This window comes from Periophthalmus magnuspinnatus, chromosome 9, assembly GCF_009829125.3.
Source record: "Periophthalmus magnuspinnatus isolate fPerMag1 chromosome 9, fPerMag1.2.pri, whole genome shotgun sequence".
Classification (NCBI taxonomy): domain Eukaryota; kingdom Metazoa; phylum Chordata; class Actinopteri; order Gobiiformes; family Gobiidae; genus Periophthalmus; species Periophthalmus magnuspinnatus.
This window is the reverse complement of record NC_047134.1, coordinates 31,317,861-31,334,825: the sequence shown is the minus strand read 5'-3', so window position 1 is coordinate 31,334,825 and position 16,965 is coordinate 31,317,861. Positions and strand designations below refer to the sequence as shown.

Genomic DNA, 16,965 nt, shown 5'->3' with positions numbered 1-16,965 from the left:
GACTTATAGTCCAGAAAATATGACAAATTTAAAAAAAAATTTAAAAAAATAGAAAACATGGTTTTATTTAATTTTAATTTGGCTAAAATGCAACATATTGTGGCTTTCAAGTTCAACTAAGTAATTTCTCTGATGAGGTACCATGACCTCCTTGTGTCCTTGGAGACTGCATTGCTTGGAATGTTCTATAATATGGCATTAAACTATATTACTTATAACTCCATGGATACGAGCTATTGCTGCTAGTATGTGAAGTTACAAGACATATCTGTGGAAAGACAAAAAATATGTTTGAGCAATATAAAATATATATATAAATAACTGCAATATAAGACCCCCTACGAGTAAAGTTAGATGGTGCATGTTTAATTAAATGCATTTATTTATTTACTTTTATTGCAACAGTTTTAAGGATTGATTCAAACAGTTGCATTCACACTAAAACAAATTAATTACATGCCAATACTAAAGTGGCAGTTACAAATGTAGCCATGCTTGTGCAAAAGCAGGTTCACCACGGCTCCCCCTCTGGTCATTTGAACGAAAAGTCTTAGCCTCAGGGCCAGCTTTACAACTTGCATGGTGCAGTATTGATTTACCCTCTCTCCCAGTCAAAAACCACACATATTTTTACATAAATTGAATACAGCCTTACACAGGATTTGAGTGCATGAGTTTTAATGACCGCAGTACTAGTAGTAGTTGAATTTATTCCATGTTTTGCCATTAGCAGCTGAACACCTGAGGGGTTGGCTACTGTTTTGTAGAATCTGTCCCAGGCATTACGGTAATTACTCATATCTTTTCCCAAGCAGAAAGGAGGCCACTGATAATGAATGCTAATGAAAACAAACAAGAAAGCATTTACAACCAAAAAGTGCTTCTCAGATTTTGTGAGGGTTCTTTTGGTTATCTTTTCCATAATTTGCTCTATTTTATGATAAAAAAAAAAGAAAAGAAAAATTTTGTTTTGTCAACTGGACAAAAGTTTTAGAGCAAAGACGTTTTGTTGCTCATCCAAACCGCTTCTTCAGTTCTGGTCAGATTGTTGGTGGACACTGCCTTATATCTGTCTGAAGGAAGGAGCTAACTACACTGAAACTAACACACCTATTGTTTACAGTTTCTCTTTCTTAGCAAGGTCTAATGAGCTACACTAAGTGTGAACTGAGTCATATTTTGCACGATCGTTCAGGCCCTAATGAGCTCTCACACCTCTTAGCAAACTGGCTGCACTATTGTTTTCCTTGTTTAGATATAGGTCTGAGGATAAAGTTATAAATAGGAGATAAATTACGTCTAAGGGCCCCATTCCTGTTCAAAGATGAATTGTCTTTCAAATAGCTTCTTTAACTCCCCTCTCGAACCATTTCTTTTCTCTGGCTAAGATCTGAACCTCACCATCTTCAAAGGAGTGGTCAGTGGGCTTGAGATGGAGATGCACAGCAGACTGGGGTCTCGAGGAGCTCTTGCGACGGTTTTGGTACATTCTCTTATGAAGTGACTGTTTAATTTCTCTAATGTAACGCTCACTGAACTCTTCACTACACTGAATGGCGTAAACCACATTGCTGTGTTTGTTTTTCAGGGTTTTGTCCTTTGGGTTAACCAGTTCCTGACTTAAAGTGTTTGTAGGTTTCAAATAGCACAGGATTTCATGATGTCTGAAAATTCTCTGAAGCTTTTCAGACAACAGCTGTGTAAGGAATAGTTGTTGTTTAGCTCTCTTAGATCTATTGGGCCCATTTTAGATAACTGAGCACGCGTTGTTCTTCTTTCCCTTTTCCAGATCTTAGCCAAAGAAAAGAAATGGTTTGAGAGGAGAGTCAAAGAGGCAGTTTTTGTCAGGAAAGACAATCCATCTTTGAATAGGAATGGGGGGCTTAGACATCATTTATCTCCTATTTATAACTCCATCCTCAGACCTAAATCTAAACAAGGAAAACACCTTAGTCTTGGTCCAGGTCGGCTCTACCAAGTCCTTCTCAGCGCCTCCCTCCTCCTGCCGAGGTCTTTCATCTGGCAAACTATGGAGCGATGGCAGGGGTAGGTTGCTATTTCATTAATGTTCTAAACTTTATGTATCACAAAATAGCTTTAAAATCTTGCGTGATTTTACCCCTACAAACTTTAACCACCAGTATTCTCTTTCCTTATCAAGTAATTTCCTGCTTGGTAGAACTCCCTGTTGCACACTGTGAACTCAACTCTTGTACCTCTCCTCGTGCTCACAACAGCACGGCAATCGGACCTCCAAATTTCATTTCTCCATTAGCGCGCGCACAACAATTTCACAGCACAGCAATCCCACTCTAATGAACTTCCTCTAGCAATTAAGGCTGGTTTCCTGCAGAGGGCCCACCGTGCATACAGGAGCAAAATTCTCCCATCCCGCTACGGTCTTGTTCGAGTGCGGTGGTATCTGAAATGCATGGAACTTTTTGAGAAATACAGGGTTAGAAGGTTAACTACAAAATAAGACCGCATGGAGACGGGATATTGAGATTAATCCTAAGACAAGTTTTTAGGTTTTTCTAATTCTGCTTTGGTGTGGTGGGATAGTATTTGTGCTAAATATTTAGTTAGTATATTTAGTTAGTAGTATACATCAGTTAAGTAGCAGTTTGTAGGAAAAAAGTTTCGAAAATACAGGAAGTAACGATGAGTTCCATCCACTATGCAGGGACAATTTAAGCGCAAGGAAGGTATTATATCAGGCATTTTAAACATTAAATTAAAATAAAGTGCTGTATTTTATTTTTATGAATCTAATCTTAACTACTCGGCAATTTAGATATTTAGAAGTTTTTATTAATAGTATGGTTGCTAGGCTGCCTGTGTCCAACCAGGAAGTAAGCAACGTTTTTAGTACAATGTTAAGTTAGTTAATGAGTAGTGAAATATATTAGTGTACCTCAAAAAAGAAAGTAAAGCACCAAATTAAAGGTACACTAGGTAACTTTTTCTGGTAGAGGGTTTGCCACCTGCTAGTCTCCATGGAGATGTTATTGCTTTGCCTGAAATGTTCCCCATTATGGTATGCAATGTATCGGTGTGACAAGCAGGTGACGCCAATAGGTCACGTTACAGTTCAGATCTGTGGAGAGGCAAGCTCACTAACAATAATAATGTAAGTGTGTGTTTGAAAAAAGATAAGTTTAATGCCATACTGTGCAATTTTTCAGGCAATGCAATAACATCTCCATGGAAACAAGCAGATGGCAGATGAACCTCCGCCAGAAAAGTTACATAGTGCGGCTTTAAAGTGAACACTGGCACTAATAAAGCCTATAAACAATACTAAATCGTGTTGCTAGGTTGCATATAGTTAAACAATTAAAATTTAAGCAATGGTAACACAGTCACAGCTGTACATTGGATGGCATTAGCTGTTTTAAATCAGTCACTTTGGTTTGATTACATTCTTTTTATTTAAGTCGTAGGATCTGGCAATCCAAAGTGACAGGCCAATCCTGCTTCCTTAATACAATAAATCAACATTACAATTGTTATTGGTCAAATCTATATTAAAATTGAAGAAGTTTACTTTATATAATTCATACGGACAGGCAAATAACATAAAAATCTCAGATTCTTTCAATCACCATTAAACTGTGAATTACACAGCTACCGGCCAATGCCTTAATTTGAGCAGTTGGCTACATTCAGTTAATTTGCATTTGGATGGAGAGACTAAAACTGTAGGTGGGCACATTAACATAAATTGTAGGTTTGATTGGGCAAGAATATCAGCAAGAATCACTCCATTTCTGCTTGATTTTTATTTTACTTTTTTTTTCCTGGCAAATAAAAGAACACAACCACAACTAACCCAGGTCTGAAATCACATTAACAGAACTAAAGCAGAGCCATAGTACCTGGTACTATGGCAGGTATCGTCATATTTATCAGGTACCGATAACAATGAGTTTTGCTTTAAAATGCATTCAAGCTGCTCTGCTTTAAGGAATTTTTGGTTATATCTGTTTGGCTCCACCCCATCTTGAACTGATAAATAAATATATCTGCATTTTTGCATGAGAATTGATACTTTGCAATACATTTTCAATATCGATCTGTCTAAAGCAAAGCTGTTCCCAAACAGGGCAAACCAAGGACTGAACCAAGGACTGAGCCTGTGCTAAAATGAGTATCAAGAGAGACCTCAGTATTTTCAGAATTCTGTGCACTGTTCAATTCAGTCCAAGGTAAAATACAAAAGGTAAAATCAGAACTGTGGTTGGATGACAACCAGATGGAAACAACTGCCTGTGTCTATCCCAATCAATTCCCTGGAATCAGAATACAAACTTTTCAATACTGTGAGTCTGGTCACTGTTCAATCTCTCCATTTTCAGAGGCAGTGATTGACAGATTGATTAGCCAATCAAAGACGCTCATGGTCCGTCCCTGTAAAAACAAATACAAAACAAATCCCCTGTCCCCGTCTCACTTTTGGAATAACATTAGCCATTTATATTAAACATAATAATCTCAGAAAAAGCTCGGGTTAGGTGCTGGCCTTTTTACTGTCCAACAATGGGGAGTTGACTTAGCGTCGCAGTTTAGAGACATTCACTTCCACACTAGCAACACAAATTTGATGTCGATCCTATTCTTAGGAATCTTGGATCTAATTCTTTCATAGTCTGAAAAAAAAGTTGTTCAGCTCAATTCTCAAAGCCAGGTGGTTTTGGATGTCCTCCACCTATTCAAGTTTTTTACAAACCAAACCATTTACATATTTCATAATGTTTTCCCTTATTATACATATTAGAAGAGTTCATATTCTTGTAAATATGAATCTTTAATGACTAATCTTACACCCTTAATCCTATAGTCATAACACACCATTTAAAGAGCATATTACATTTAATAAAAGATTCATCTGCACATTCAGAACTACTGGATCCTTTACAGCAGACTTTACCGGGCCAGATTTTCAGTTTCAGACGAAATGTCAGGTTAAATGTCAACTGCGCCATAAAATGTGAACTTGGCGAGGAACAAAGACAGAAAAAGGCAGTTTGGTTCTGTTCTATAAATCAGAAGTAATACATGATTCAGTGACAAAGTATAGCAGGGTTAAGTAGTGGAACCAGGAACTGCGCTATACTACGCTAATATGCTAATTTATTTACCTTATCACGTACAGTTTCTGTGTGTGTGTTAATTACTTATTTTTAATTATATTACTTGATTATTATTTGATGTTGCATAATGTTTTGCATAATGATCCTGCCATGTAACATACGTGATAGTTTTATGGTGCTAAGCTATGAAATGTGTATCTCCCCTCATAGAAAAAAAATAATAATAATTTTATTTTATTATTATTATTTAGGGCTTTACTATTTCATTATTCATTCACTGCACACTCTGGTGGTAAATTACTATTGTATCCACAGCTGCCCTGGGGTAGAATGACGGAAGCGCGGCTGCTAATCTGCACCATCAGCCCGTCTGACCAGCAGCACCACTCCCACATCACATTTATACTAGGCAATATGGGTGAAGTGCTTTACCTCAAGACACAATGGTAGTTTTGGCCACTGCAGCCCTGCGGTGGCACCTGATATTCCCAGTGGTCTATATATATGTATGTATAATTGGGTATTTACAAAAAAAAAAAAAAACACATTTATTTTAGAGGTCGTTCATAACTCAAATTAGCTCTCTAAACTCATCCAAAAAGTTTCAAAAAAGTCCTTAATAAATCTCGCTTTACTTTTAACTCATTTCCCTTTCCAATTTACTTATTATGAGACTTCAGGGCTTCTCTCCTCTGCTCTCATCATCTCAGAAGCTTTTACTAATTCCTTTCATTTCCACTGTTTTTGAATATTTCCAAGTCGGGCGACGATCCTTGACCCCAACTGGCTAGCTGCAAGTAACAACCATCTGTCGCGCATATTCACATTAGCATATGCTGTTGCTAGTCTATATGTTACCCAATAGCACTGATGTCGACACTAGTATAAATTCTAGGGTTTCATACATTTGATGAATATAATTAAAGGGCCCATATTACACTATTGTCTGATCTACGTCATAATAACGTTTCCTCATCAAAAACATACCTGAGTTGTGTTTTGTTTCATTCACACACTTAACATACAAACCCTGCGTATATAGGTTGAGTTCCTCTTTCAAACTGAAAACACTTTCCTCCACCTTGTGATGTCATGTTGTAATACAGGAAGTGCTCCACTGTGTTTTTAAACTCCATACACCTTCACTAAAATCATTTGGATAATGTCAGGACCTGGAATTGCCCATAGCTCTACTGAACTAAAAGTAAAAAGGTGAAACAGAAGGTTTGGAGATGTGAGCAGACTAATAATAAAGAGTTAATCAGACATGTGTGATTGAAACCAAACACAACTCCAAGGATGTTTTTGATGAGACACCACTGTTCTAACATAACTAAAACCTCACAAGAGTCAGTTTTACATAATATAGGACCTTTAATATGAGAAATGTGTGAGTGTGTTGGGTTGGCGAGATGCATCAATCAGAAGTAGTTATAGGTAGAGCACAGACAGTTTTAAAGCACTATTTTAATTTTTACGACACTAAATTTGATGTTTTTCTTCTTCTACAGCTGCACAGTTACGGTGCATGCAGACGCCGCCAGCTGTTTGGGAGTCCAATGAAAAAGGCATGTACATAAAGATCGGAAGGACAAAATGCAATAGTAGCTTTTAATATGCATCATAATAATTAATAGGTTGGGTTTGGCTGCGGGCAAAATCACATAAGTGAACACTGAACGATCTGAACTAGTTAGACCAAGTTTGATCCAAATCCATTAAAAGTAACAAGGAAAAAGTTATTGCAAAACATATGAGAAAGCCTGGTGTATTTGATTTACAGTTAATATATTGTGATAGTATCTGTTGGCCAGTAATACATGTACTGAATACATGTGTGCATGTTAGATAAATACGTTTAAATAAATAGATTGAATGTTTGGTTTAATTTAACATGTACAGTAGCACCAAAACACACACAGAAACAAAAAATGTGTATGGGCAGGATTCAAACCAATTACTATTCGGTACATAGGAAAATAGCTAAAACACTACACTACTGTGTCCTCTATACCTGGTTACAAGTAACAATATATTTATCCCCTTCTTAAAGTGCAAAGAAAACTTAAGATCTAAATATGAAAATTACATTAAAGTCCAACTGGCTATAATTTATGTTTAGAAACTGCATTTCATAGTGAATTTGTGTGACCACATGTTCCAGGTTAAGGTACATGACCAAACGACAGGTTTAGTTGGATTTAAGGCCCGTCATCGCCACTTGCGGGTGTAACTGGCTCTTGTTGTGACAAATACAAGCTGTTAAGAGTTGACCTTGCGTCTTCTAGTGTTCTGTAGCAGTTTGGTGAAATATTTGAAACCTTCTACTCATTTTACGCTCACACACGATATTTATTTAGCCATGGAAAAGAAATCTTTAACAGTTAGCGTAGCAAAGAGTCATCAGCAGCTCTTACCAGTCTTGGTGTCTTTATATTCGTGGGAGAAGTGCTCATTCTGGTGCACCCACTCTCCATTGCACTTGAAGAAGATCTGTAAGGCAGGGGCGGCTCGGCAGCGGAGCTTTATGGGGTTACTCTTCACGATGTAGGCGTCCTCTGGCTCCTGGAGGAAATGAGGGAGGGTGTTCTGGACCGAGGGAGCCGAGTCTGAGCCAGGGTCTGCTGCTGCCGGGGGGCCTGCCGAAAACAGGGAGGGAAGCCGGATGAAACAATGGTAATGATATTCTATTTATTCTTGTACATCAGCTGCTTAATGTCCTTAAATTGCTCATGGATAAATAAAGATATAGACCCTTCTAGTGTTTCTAAACAGACCGCCTGCATTATAAAGACTTTCAACCTTCCATCTGTTAGCTCGGGTGCATTTTCAGTGAGAGAGTTAGCATTAGCCTCCAAACATCACAAAAAACAGGTGTCAAATACTCAACCATGAGTAATACCAAAACATCATAAAAAAACAGAACCAAATGTAGCTTTTGTTTTGCATAAATTATGAGTGTTTACACTGAAATTAGCATACACGCTAACAACCGTGTAATCATTTTTAGATCTAGTTATGCTGGACAATGATGCACTGAAAAGGGGTCACAACAGTTTGACAGTAAAATATAAATGGCAATTTCACTGTTAGCGTCACTACTTCCTGTACAGTTTTATCTCAGTGAGGTTTTTGCAGAGTCACAGTAAAATTTATAAATATTTAAAGATCAGGCAGTGGACAGGGAGCTGCGGGTGGATGTCACTGACAACATGTCAAACACGACACAAATAAAATGAATACTTCACCGTAGGACACATCTGTGTTTACAAAAGAGATGTTTGAGTCTCAATGCTAATGCTAATGCTAATGCTAATTTTGAGGTATGAAAATATTAAAGCAACACCACAAACTGAAGTATTCTACATATAAAACAATTGGGTAGTCTTTATTTTAATTAATTTGAATTTTAATGGGTTGTTTATTTTCTGTTTTACGATTTTAATAAAAGTGGCTGTTAGCTTTGAGACACAGTGAGTTAGCTAGCGTTCAACTGCGCACAGAGTCTATTCTATTGGGTACATTTGTAGTTTTCTCTGTGGTCCTTTTAAGATGCTTTCACACACACACACACACCCACACACCCCCAACCACACACACGCACACACACACATACATCTAAAATGTGTCTACACTGCGACAAAACCCCAAACTAAACTAGTACTTGAGCAGGACTAAACAAGAACCAGAACAAGACACAATGATCCCTAAATGCATTTTCTCTATTGCGAAGGCGTTGGTCCTAAATTGGATACATTGGTAGTTTTCTTTCTAGTCCCTTTGTGTGCTCACATTTGCACATAAACCAAACATCTAAACTGGGACTCAACTGGGACTAAAACGGTCCAAATCAGCTCTACATCAGGGCCAAATCCTAAACCAGGACTGATCCAGTACTCAATCAGGACTAAACACGGACTCTGCTACAGTAGTGAGCAGTAATAGCAACAGAAAGCACAGGACACACACAGTAACACACAGATTCTCCAAAATATTTAAGTCTTGATAAAAATAGAGATATTTCTGAACCAAAAAAGCCTTGATAAATGCAAACAACATACTTTTTTGTGATGAATTGCTTGCTAAAGGTCTACTACGTAACCTTTTTGGTGGACCGTACAGCACTAGGGATAAGAAGTAAGTGGCACTATCAGGTCAAGTTACAGGTTAGATCTGTGGAGTGGGGATCCTAGTTTGCATGTTTTTCAAGGTACTTTGTTAAACACTAAATACACCTTTAATTGAACAAATACACCAGATAAATTGGGGGTGACAGTAGCTCTGTTTGTAGAATGTTTGTCCTCAGATCCAAAAGTTGGTGGTTCAAATGCTGTCATTGTGTCCTTGGGCAAGACACTTAACCCCCACTCGCACCCTGCATCTGCGTACACTCGTGTATCAATGTTTATGTGAACGGGTGAGCGGTTCCTTGATGGAAAGCGCTTTGAGTGTCTTCAAAATGGCACTATATACAAAAGCACTATATAAAAAAGTGGCTATTTAAGTTTAATGCCATACCGTGAAACATTCCAGAGAAAAGAAAAGTGGCGGATTTGGCATAAAAAGTTACATAGTCCACCTTTAACATCTTTGCGCAGCTGTAAAAAATGGCCACAAAAGTTTAACAAGCTCAAAACCTGCTTTCTCCCACACAAAAGCCACCCTCTCTGAGTGAATACACAATCAGCCCCTTATGTTGTTTTAGCCACAGCCGTGCAGTGGCCACTTACACACCACTCCGGGTTTTTCAAAACATTGTGAACCACCCATTCAACCCAAACCATTTCATTGTGCAAAGGCCAAGTACACAGCGGCCCATTTTTCTCTATTCACCTCCAAATGAACAATTCGCCCGTGAATGCAGTCAAAACGGAGCAGAGAGGAGCTGAATGAGAGCCAGCGATTAGCCCAGAGGTGCAGTTTTTGAATGTCCCTTATCTGGACCATATAAGCTTCACTTCACACAAACACTGAGGTTTTGTTGCAGAGGGCAAATGTCTTTTTCCAGCTCGGAGTGCCTCGTACCCTCCTGCCCCCGACCCAGTTTAGGTCTATTGTTGTACCTAATATCGATCTAAACACTTTGGGAATTTGTGAGAGATTGCAGGAGAGATATGTTAGAAAGCAGCGGTTCTCACACTGGGGTGAAAGTACAAAGTGTTTCGAAGGCTAAGGAGACTTTTGCATTTCCGATAGACTATATAACAGTTAAGTCCTGGTTTAGATCTCTTAAATTTGTGTTTAGTCCCCATGTAAATCCGTGACGTTGCTCAGGAAAGTGTGTAACGTAATTATAAAACTTCAGACCTTTGTAAAAGAAGACATATTGTGCTTGTGTCTGCTGTATACTTATAATTTATGACACCCGTGGATCATTATGTTATAATTTTAAGTCATAATATTCATTTAAAATTACTTAAAAAGATAACTGCTGACTTCCCTGTTAAAAAACGGCGGTGCCCAATGGGAACTGACGTCGCCGCAAACATCATCACAACAGAGAGCCGTGTAGCTGTTGGCCCCTCCTATGGATACCTGCAGATGACACTAGCGAGTAGCAGATTTTTTTTTTCATTTGTACCAAAATGACTACGTAACGCTGCTGAATCCTACATGTATCATCAATTAAGAAAATAAAATTGAAGAACAAAGTAAGTAGAGAGCAGTGACCATGTACCGGTGGAGGTGAAAATGGGGATTGAGTGTCCTAAAAGTAAGCAATTAAAGATTCCTTAAACATGTACAAACCACTCCAAATACAACCTTGATAGAGTAAATAAGAAGGAAACAACTATAACATGGTTAAAGGTTCTGAACAGTCCATTTCGCAAAATAGGTCTGTTTTAAATCCAGTTAAGAGAAAAGCTCAGACATCGTTCCCATCCACAAATGCACAAAGCGCTTACCTTCTGCACATTTTTCACATATAAAATACGCTGAAGTACGCCCATCCATGTCGGTATGTTTGTTTTGGTTTTTGTGGGTTCTTCACCTTTGGCTCCACTCAAACCACAATCTAGCCTTGTGATTGGTTTGAACCTCAAGTGGCTCAGGCAATCACACCAGTAGGAGCCAGAAGGGTGATCTGGCTTTACCAGACTGGTCTAGAGAGTGTTTTGTTCAAAAGTAGTTCAACTTTAGTCTTAATTATTGTCATTTAAATATGTGGATTCAAACCAGTCATTTTAAGGTTGGCATTGGTTTAGTAGGTTTGGTTTAGCCCTGGTGTAACACTTCATTTCTGCATGTATGTTTGTAATGTTATGGTTGTTTTAGTTGTGTTGTGGGAAAATATAACATTTTTAGACGAGGAAAAACATTGAATGTGTAAAAAAAAAAATGCCTCTAATTGCTTATATTTATGCTAAATAAATCTGAATAATGGATAGATTCGGGTTTTTAATATAGTAGATAAGACGTAGCTTTAGTATTTGAGCAAATTATATTAAACCCGGAATATTCATGGGGATTAAAACATTATTATTAAGCTATAGGCATTAGGTAATAACTGCTTGGATAAAAAACAAAAAAAATAAATAAATAAAAACTTGAAAAAAACCCACATCTTATGCATCTAGGTGCTACTTTAAAGAGGGCGTATTACTCTTCTATGGGGTATTAACTGTTTATACATAACATATTTAGATTTTATTGTTTTTAAAATGCACCAAAAGCAACATATTAACATGTTAAGGAAGTTTCAGTTTTGTGTTTGATGTTCTGTCTTGTTTTTCATGCTCAGAATCAGTGTTCATCCCAATAATGAAACTACTGCATATTGCATCAGGTTTGTGAAGTTATAGGTAGAATTGGATTAGGGTCCAGGAGAGATTGCAAGATGAATCAAGATTACTTCAGGCATGTTCCAAAAACACCATTTCTGCATAATAGGAGACATCTTGTGCATTAAAACGTATAATACACACAAAAAAAAGTTCCCACCTTAAACCTGCTTCATCTTGTTGATTCTTGCTATAAAACCAATGATTTCTAGAAGCAATACTTAGCTCTCCATTTCTCTGTTTCAAAGCTTCAAATCAAGGTTAGGACATCCCAGCCTCTTGCATCCAGCTGGGACAATGAGGTACAGGCTGTTGGGGATCAGAATTACCCCTCTGTCCCATCTCCGCAGCTCCGGCTCTGGGTTATTCAGCGGTGAGAAAAGGCCCAGTGAAAGCCATTATAGCTGGGCATCAAATCCAATTGTGTCCCTTGAAATCCAATCGGCCCCGGTGCCACCTCTCTCCATCAATGTTGTCCTTGTTAAACAGCTAAATAAATGGTGCATCAGCGGCCATGTGCAGAACCAGTAACATGCTGACACTGACCCGTGCTGTGTGCCCTATGGGGGGGGTATCTCATGTAAACAGTAAATAATGCTCTTTTAGTATACATATATGTACGCACGTTCCTTGACGACATTAAAGGGCCCATAAAGCTATTTTCTGACCTCTGTTATAATGTTGTTACCTCATCACAAACATACCCAGAGTTGTGTTTTGTTTCATTCACACATGTTTAACACAAAACTCCTGCGTGAGTCATGACGTCACAAGGTGGAACAGAGCATTTTGAGCTATGGAGCTGTAGACAGATTAATAATAAAGGATTACTCATGTGTGAATGAAGCAAAACACAACTCCAGTTATGTTTTTGATGAGGTTTTATAACATGAGGCATTACAACATGGCTTAAAGCTCACAACAATCACTTTTGCGTAATATAATACCTTTATATTGACGTTGTATTCTTTCAATTGCAGAAGCAGAGTTTATTAAGAATTCATGCTTAGTCACTACTTAATTAGGGGTTAGTGCTTTAATTAAGAAGCTACTAAGCCTGACTCATTGTTATGAATTAAAGGCACAGTATGTAACTTTCTGGATGATGCATGGTTCCACGGAAATAGAAAAGTAAGACCATACTTTGGAACATTCCTCATGGAGATATTGGAAGATTACCGACCTTATTCCACCCCGCACACGTTTGTCATAAATGCTACTAAACCGTGCTTTATTTGTGGTAGCACTTCCAGTTACGTGAGAATCTTACTCATTGCCATTGAGAATTTGGGAAAGGGTTTGCCACTAAAATCTGATATAAAGTAGGATGATGTGTGTCAAATGGCCACAGCAACATCTGGAATAAGGTGAACAGCCAAAGTCTCCTCAAGGCCAAATAAGTCAGGTCTGTGGTGATGCAAGCACGCTCACAGTAAGGACACAAGCTTTAAAGACACAAAGGAAATAAGATGAATGTTTTCTTGTTATTGTTTTTGTTGTTGCACTTTTTTCCTTTAATGTTAATTTTATGATAATTAATTGAGATTATTTATATTTTGATTTGTTGTAGTGTGATTTTAATGTCTTTCTTATTCTGTAAAGCACTTTGAATTACCTTGTGTATGAATTGTGCTATACAAATAAACTTGCCTATTATTATTATTATTATTATTATTAAAGTGGTAATACTTTTGGGTAGCTCTGGGAGAAAATAAATAACAACAAAAAAACTACAACAACAACTGCACATCTACTCAATGCTCTCTGCAGGAAGAAAAAAATAAATAAAATAATAATAATGTTTCCTCTGCTCATCTCCTTTTAAATACGTCTGTTTTTATTGTTAAAAAGCTTGTGTATACATACATTGTCCCTGAAAATATAACTCTTGATAACAGCCATGGCCGCTACACATTCACACACACCAAAGGGAGTAAGATAATTCTATGTTTTCCCATACGGTACAATAGGGAACTGTAAGAACGTTTCATCTGTCTTTATCCTATCTGCATGCACTCACTCCACGATAAAACACAATCAGGTTTACTGGGGAGCTTTGTGTACGTCAACGACACATCCTCCTTTGTCTTTGGATGAGCAGACCACATAGAGAGCAGCCATAATAGATTTAGATGGCGTGCTGTCTAAGAAGATCCCTGCCTATTCTGGGCTTATTGTAAACATCAAAAGTAAGAAGCTAAAAGTAGTGGCTAATGCAGGTTATCTTTTCATCATGAACTGGGGGGGCAGAGTAAAGTGGACAGCAAGCAGTAGGTTGTCCTCAATCAACACGGGCAATTTTATGCAAAAGAAAAAAGGAAAGACGGTCTATATTCGTGTCCCCTAGTGCTACACTTAAAAATATGCACGCACTATGCATGTACAAGGTAAATGGTCATATTTCTATATAGATGTATTGTAAAAAATGCCTCTAATTGCTTGTACTTATGCTACATGAATATGAATAATAGATAGCGCTTTAGTATTTGTGTGAATTATTACTGGAATCAATATTCACGGAGATTAAAACATCATTATTATTAAGATTAGGTTGAAAAAAAAAAAAAAAAAAGCACAATCTTATGTATGTAGGTGGTACTTTAGGGGCGTATTACACTTCTGTGGGGTATTAATTGTCAACACATAATATATTTAGAGCACCATGTTACCTTTTATTGTAACAACGTATTAACATGTGCAGTAAGTTTTTGTTTTATTTTTGATGCTCTGTGTCGTTTTCACGCTCTCAGTCCCCGCTCCACGTGTCACTCCCCCTTCAGAGCCCTATTACATCACAATCGGAGTGCATCCCGCTAATGAAACTGCTGCACATCACACCAGGTTTGAGAAGTTGTGAAGAGTATTGTTTTGTATCCTGAATCTTGGAAATGATCTGCTAACTGTAAGGAGGGTTCGGAAAGGGCTCGAGAGAGATCACAAGATTAATCTACTGTATGTCGAGAGCGGGATTCAAACTGCCAATTAGCTACAGTCGCCCATAATAAGAGTAAGTTACGAGTTACCAAGATATCGGTTTTATTATTACTGATGGGGAAAAAACTCTCCAAAAATGCAGGGGTAGCATTAGTTCAATTGGAAGACATAAACATCATTGGTTGAGTGAAAAGATCCACTGATCCAAAGGTTTGTAGTGTGATTCCAGCTCCCACGGATAAATGCTTCGGCAAAACACTTAACCCCTCACTCGCCCCCAGTGTCTGTGTACACTGGTGTATGAGTGTGTGTGTGTGAAGAGTGAGTGGTTCCTTGATATAAAGTGCTTTGAGTGCCTTGAAGGTGGAAAAGCGCTATATAAAAATGTGACTATGACCATTTAGTATTTTGATAAAATTGTAGTCAATACTGGAAATATATGGTTTATATTTTAATTGCATATACTGTGTTTCTTTTTCAAATCAGCTTAACTGTGGGGTAAAGAAAAAATATCAGGGTAAAAATCTTTATCAGATCAATATTGCAAAGCTTGCCATAGTATTACTTGGTATTGGATCAAAACAAAAATCACTTGTGTAACTTTTTTTTTTAAATTTATTTATGTATTTATTTAATTTGCACACAAAAGCTTCAATCACTACAGATATTACTTGTCTATTACTTATCTATAGTGATATTTTCTAGAACTATTTTTATACTACAGCGAGTATTAAGATCAGCCTGTTGCATTTTGGTCTATGATGTATCGTCTTGAACACTGTATTACACTCAAGTCCTGATCTGTCTCATCTCCAGGGCAACCATTTGGCTTCTTCAGAAAAACCTAACAACTTTGTCTGACCGAGCTCATTTTAAAGGTACACCTCGCTCCCCCTCGTCTCTCTATTCCCCCTCTCTCTGGCCTTTCTCTCTTTTCCTCTTTCTCATCCTCTCCTTTTCTCTCTCTTGGTTTCCCTTCATCTTCCTCTCTCTTTTTTCTCTCTTTCTCTTCCCTCTCTCCTCTCTCTTTATCTAACACCCTGTCCATCTCTTCCTACTTCTCGTTTTCTCTTTCTTTCCCTCTTTTTCTTCCTCGCTTACTCTTCATTTTCCTCTCTTATTTCTCTCTGTCCCTGTCCCTCTCTCTCTCCGTCTTTCTTTCTTTCCCTCTTTCTCTCTCCTTTTCTCTCTCTTTCTTACCCTTCATCTTCCTCTCTCTCTTTTCTGCCTCTTTCTCATTCCTCCTCTCCTTTCTCTCTTTCTAGCTCCCTGTCCCTCTCTCCCTCCATCTTATTTTCTTTCTTTCCCTTTCTCTCTCCTTTTCTCTCTCTTGCTTCCCCTTCATCATCATCTCTCTTTTTCTCTTTCTTTCTGTCTAACTCCCTGTCCCTTTCTCCCTCATTTTCTCTTTCTTTCCCTTTTCTCTTCCTCTCTCTCTTTTTTCTCTTTCTCACCCCTCTCTCCTCTCTCTGTGTCTAACTCACTGTCTCTCTCTCCTCCTCATTTTCTTTCTTTCTCTTCTTCTCTCCTTTTCTCTCTATTGCTTTCCCTTCATCTTCCTCCCTCTCTCTTTTTCTCCTCCCTCTCTCTGTCTAACCCTCTATCTCTCTCCCCCCTTCTCATTGTCTCTTTCTTTCCCTTTTTCTCTTCCTCTCTCGTCTTCTCTCTTTTGCTTTCCCTTCATCTTCCCCTCTTTTCTCTTTCTCATCCCTCTGTCTAACACCCTGTCCCCCTCTTCATCCTTCTCATTTTATCTTTCTTTCCCTCTTTCTCTTCTTCTTTTTCTCTCTCTATCTTGATTTCCCTTCATCATCCTCTCTTTTTTCTCTTTCTCATCCCTCTCTTCTTTCTGTCTGTCTGACTCCCTGTCCCTCTGTGCCTCCTCTCATTCTCTCATTTTCTCTTTTTCTCTTTCTCCTCTCTCTCTCTGCCTGCCCCCTTCCCCTCTCTTTCTCTCTTTCTCTCTGCTTCTCTTGATCTTTCTCCCACCCTCTCTTGTACCAACCTCCCTTTCTCCCTCTCCCCCTCTCTCTTGCTCTCTCCCTCCTCTTGCACCCTACCCTCTCTCCCTCTCTGTGTCTCTTTCCCTCTCTTGACCCCCCTCCCCGTCGCTCCTCGTTTCTCATCCAACCTTCCTTCCTTCCCTCTCTCTATCT

At 38.3% G+C, this 16,965-nt stretch overlaps 1 protein-coding gene across 1 annotated transcript in view; it reads right to left on the bottom strand.

The window, feature by feature from the left end:
* Window positions 1–11,048, bottom strand: part of unc5db (unc-5 netrin receptor Db) — a 195,228-nt gene extending 184,180 nt beyond the window's left edge. The window contains exons 1-2 of the mRNA XM_055224249.1: window positions 11,000–11,048; window positions 7,511–7,732 (exon numbers count right to left, since the gene is read on the bottom strand). Coding sequence (XP_055080224.1) covers window positions 7,511–7,732; window positions 11,000–11,048 — 271 coding nt within the window. The remainder of the gene's footprint in view (window positions 1–7,510; window positions 7,733–10,999) is intronic.
* Window positions 11,049–16,965: the final 5,917 nt, after the last annotated feature.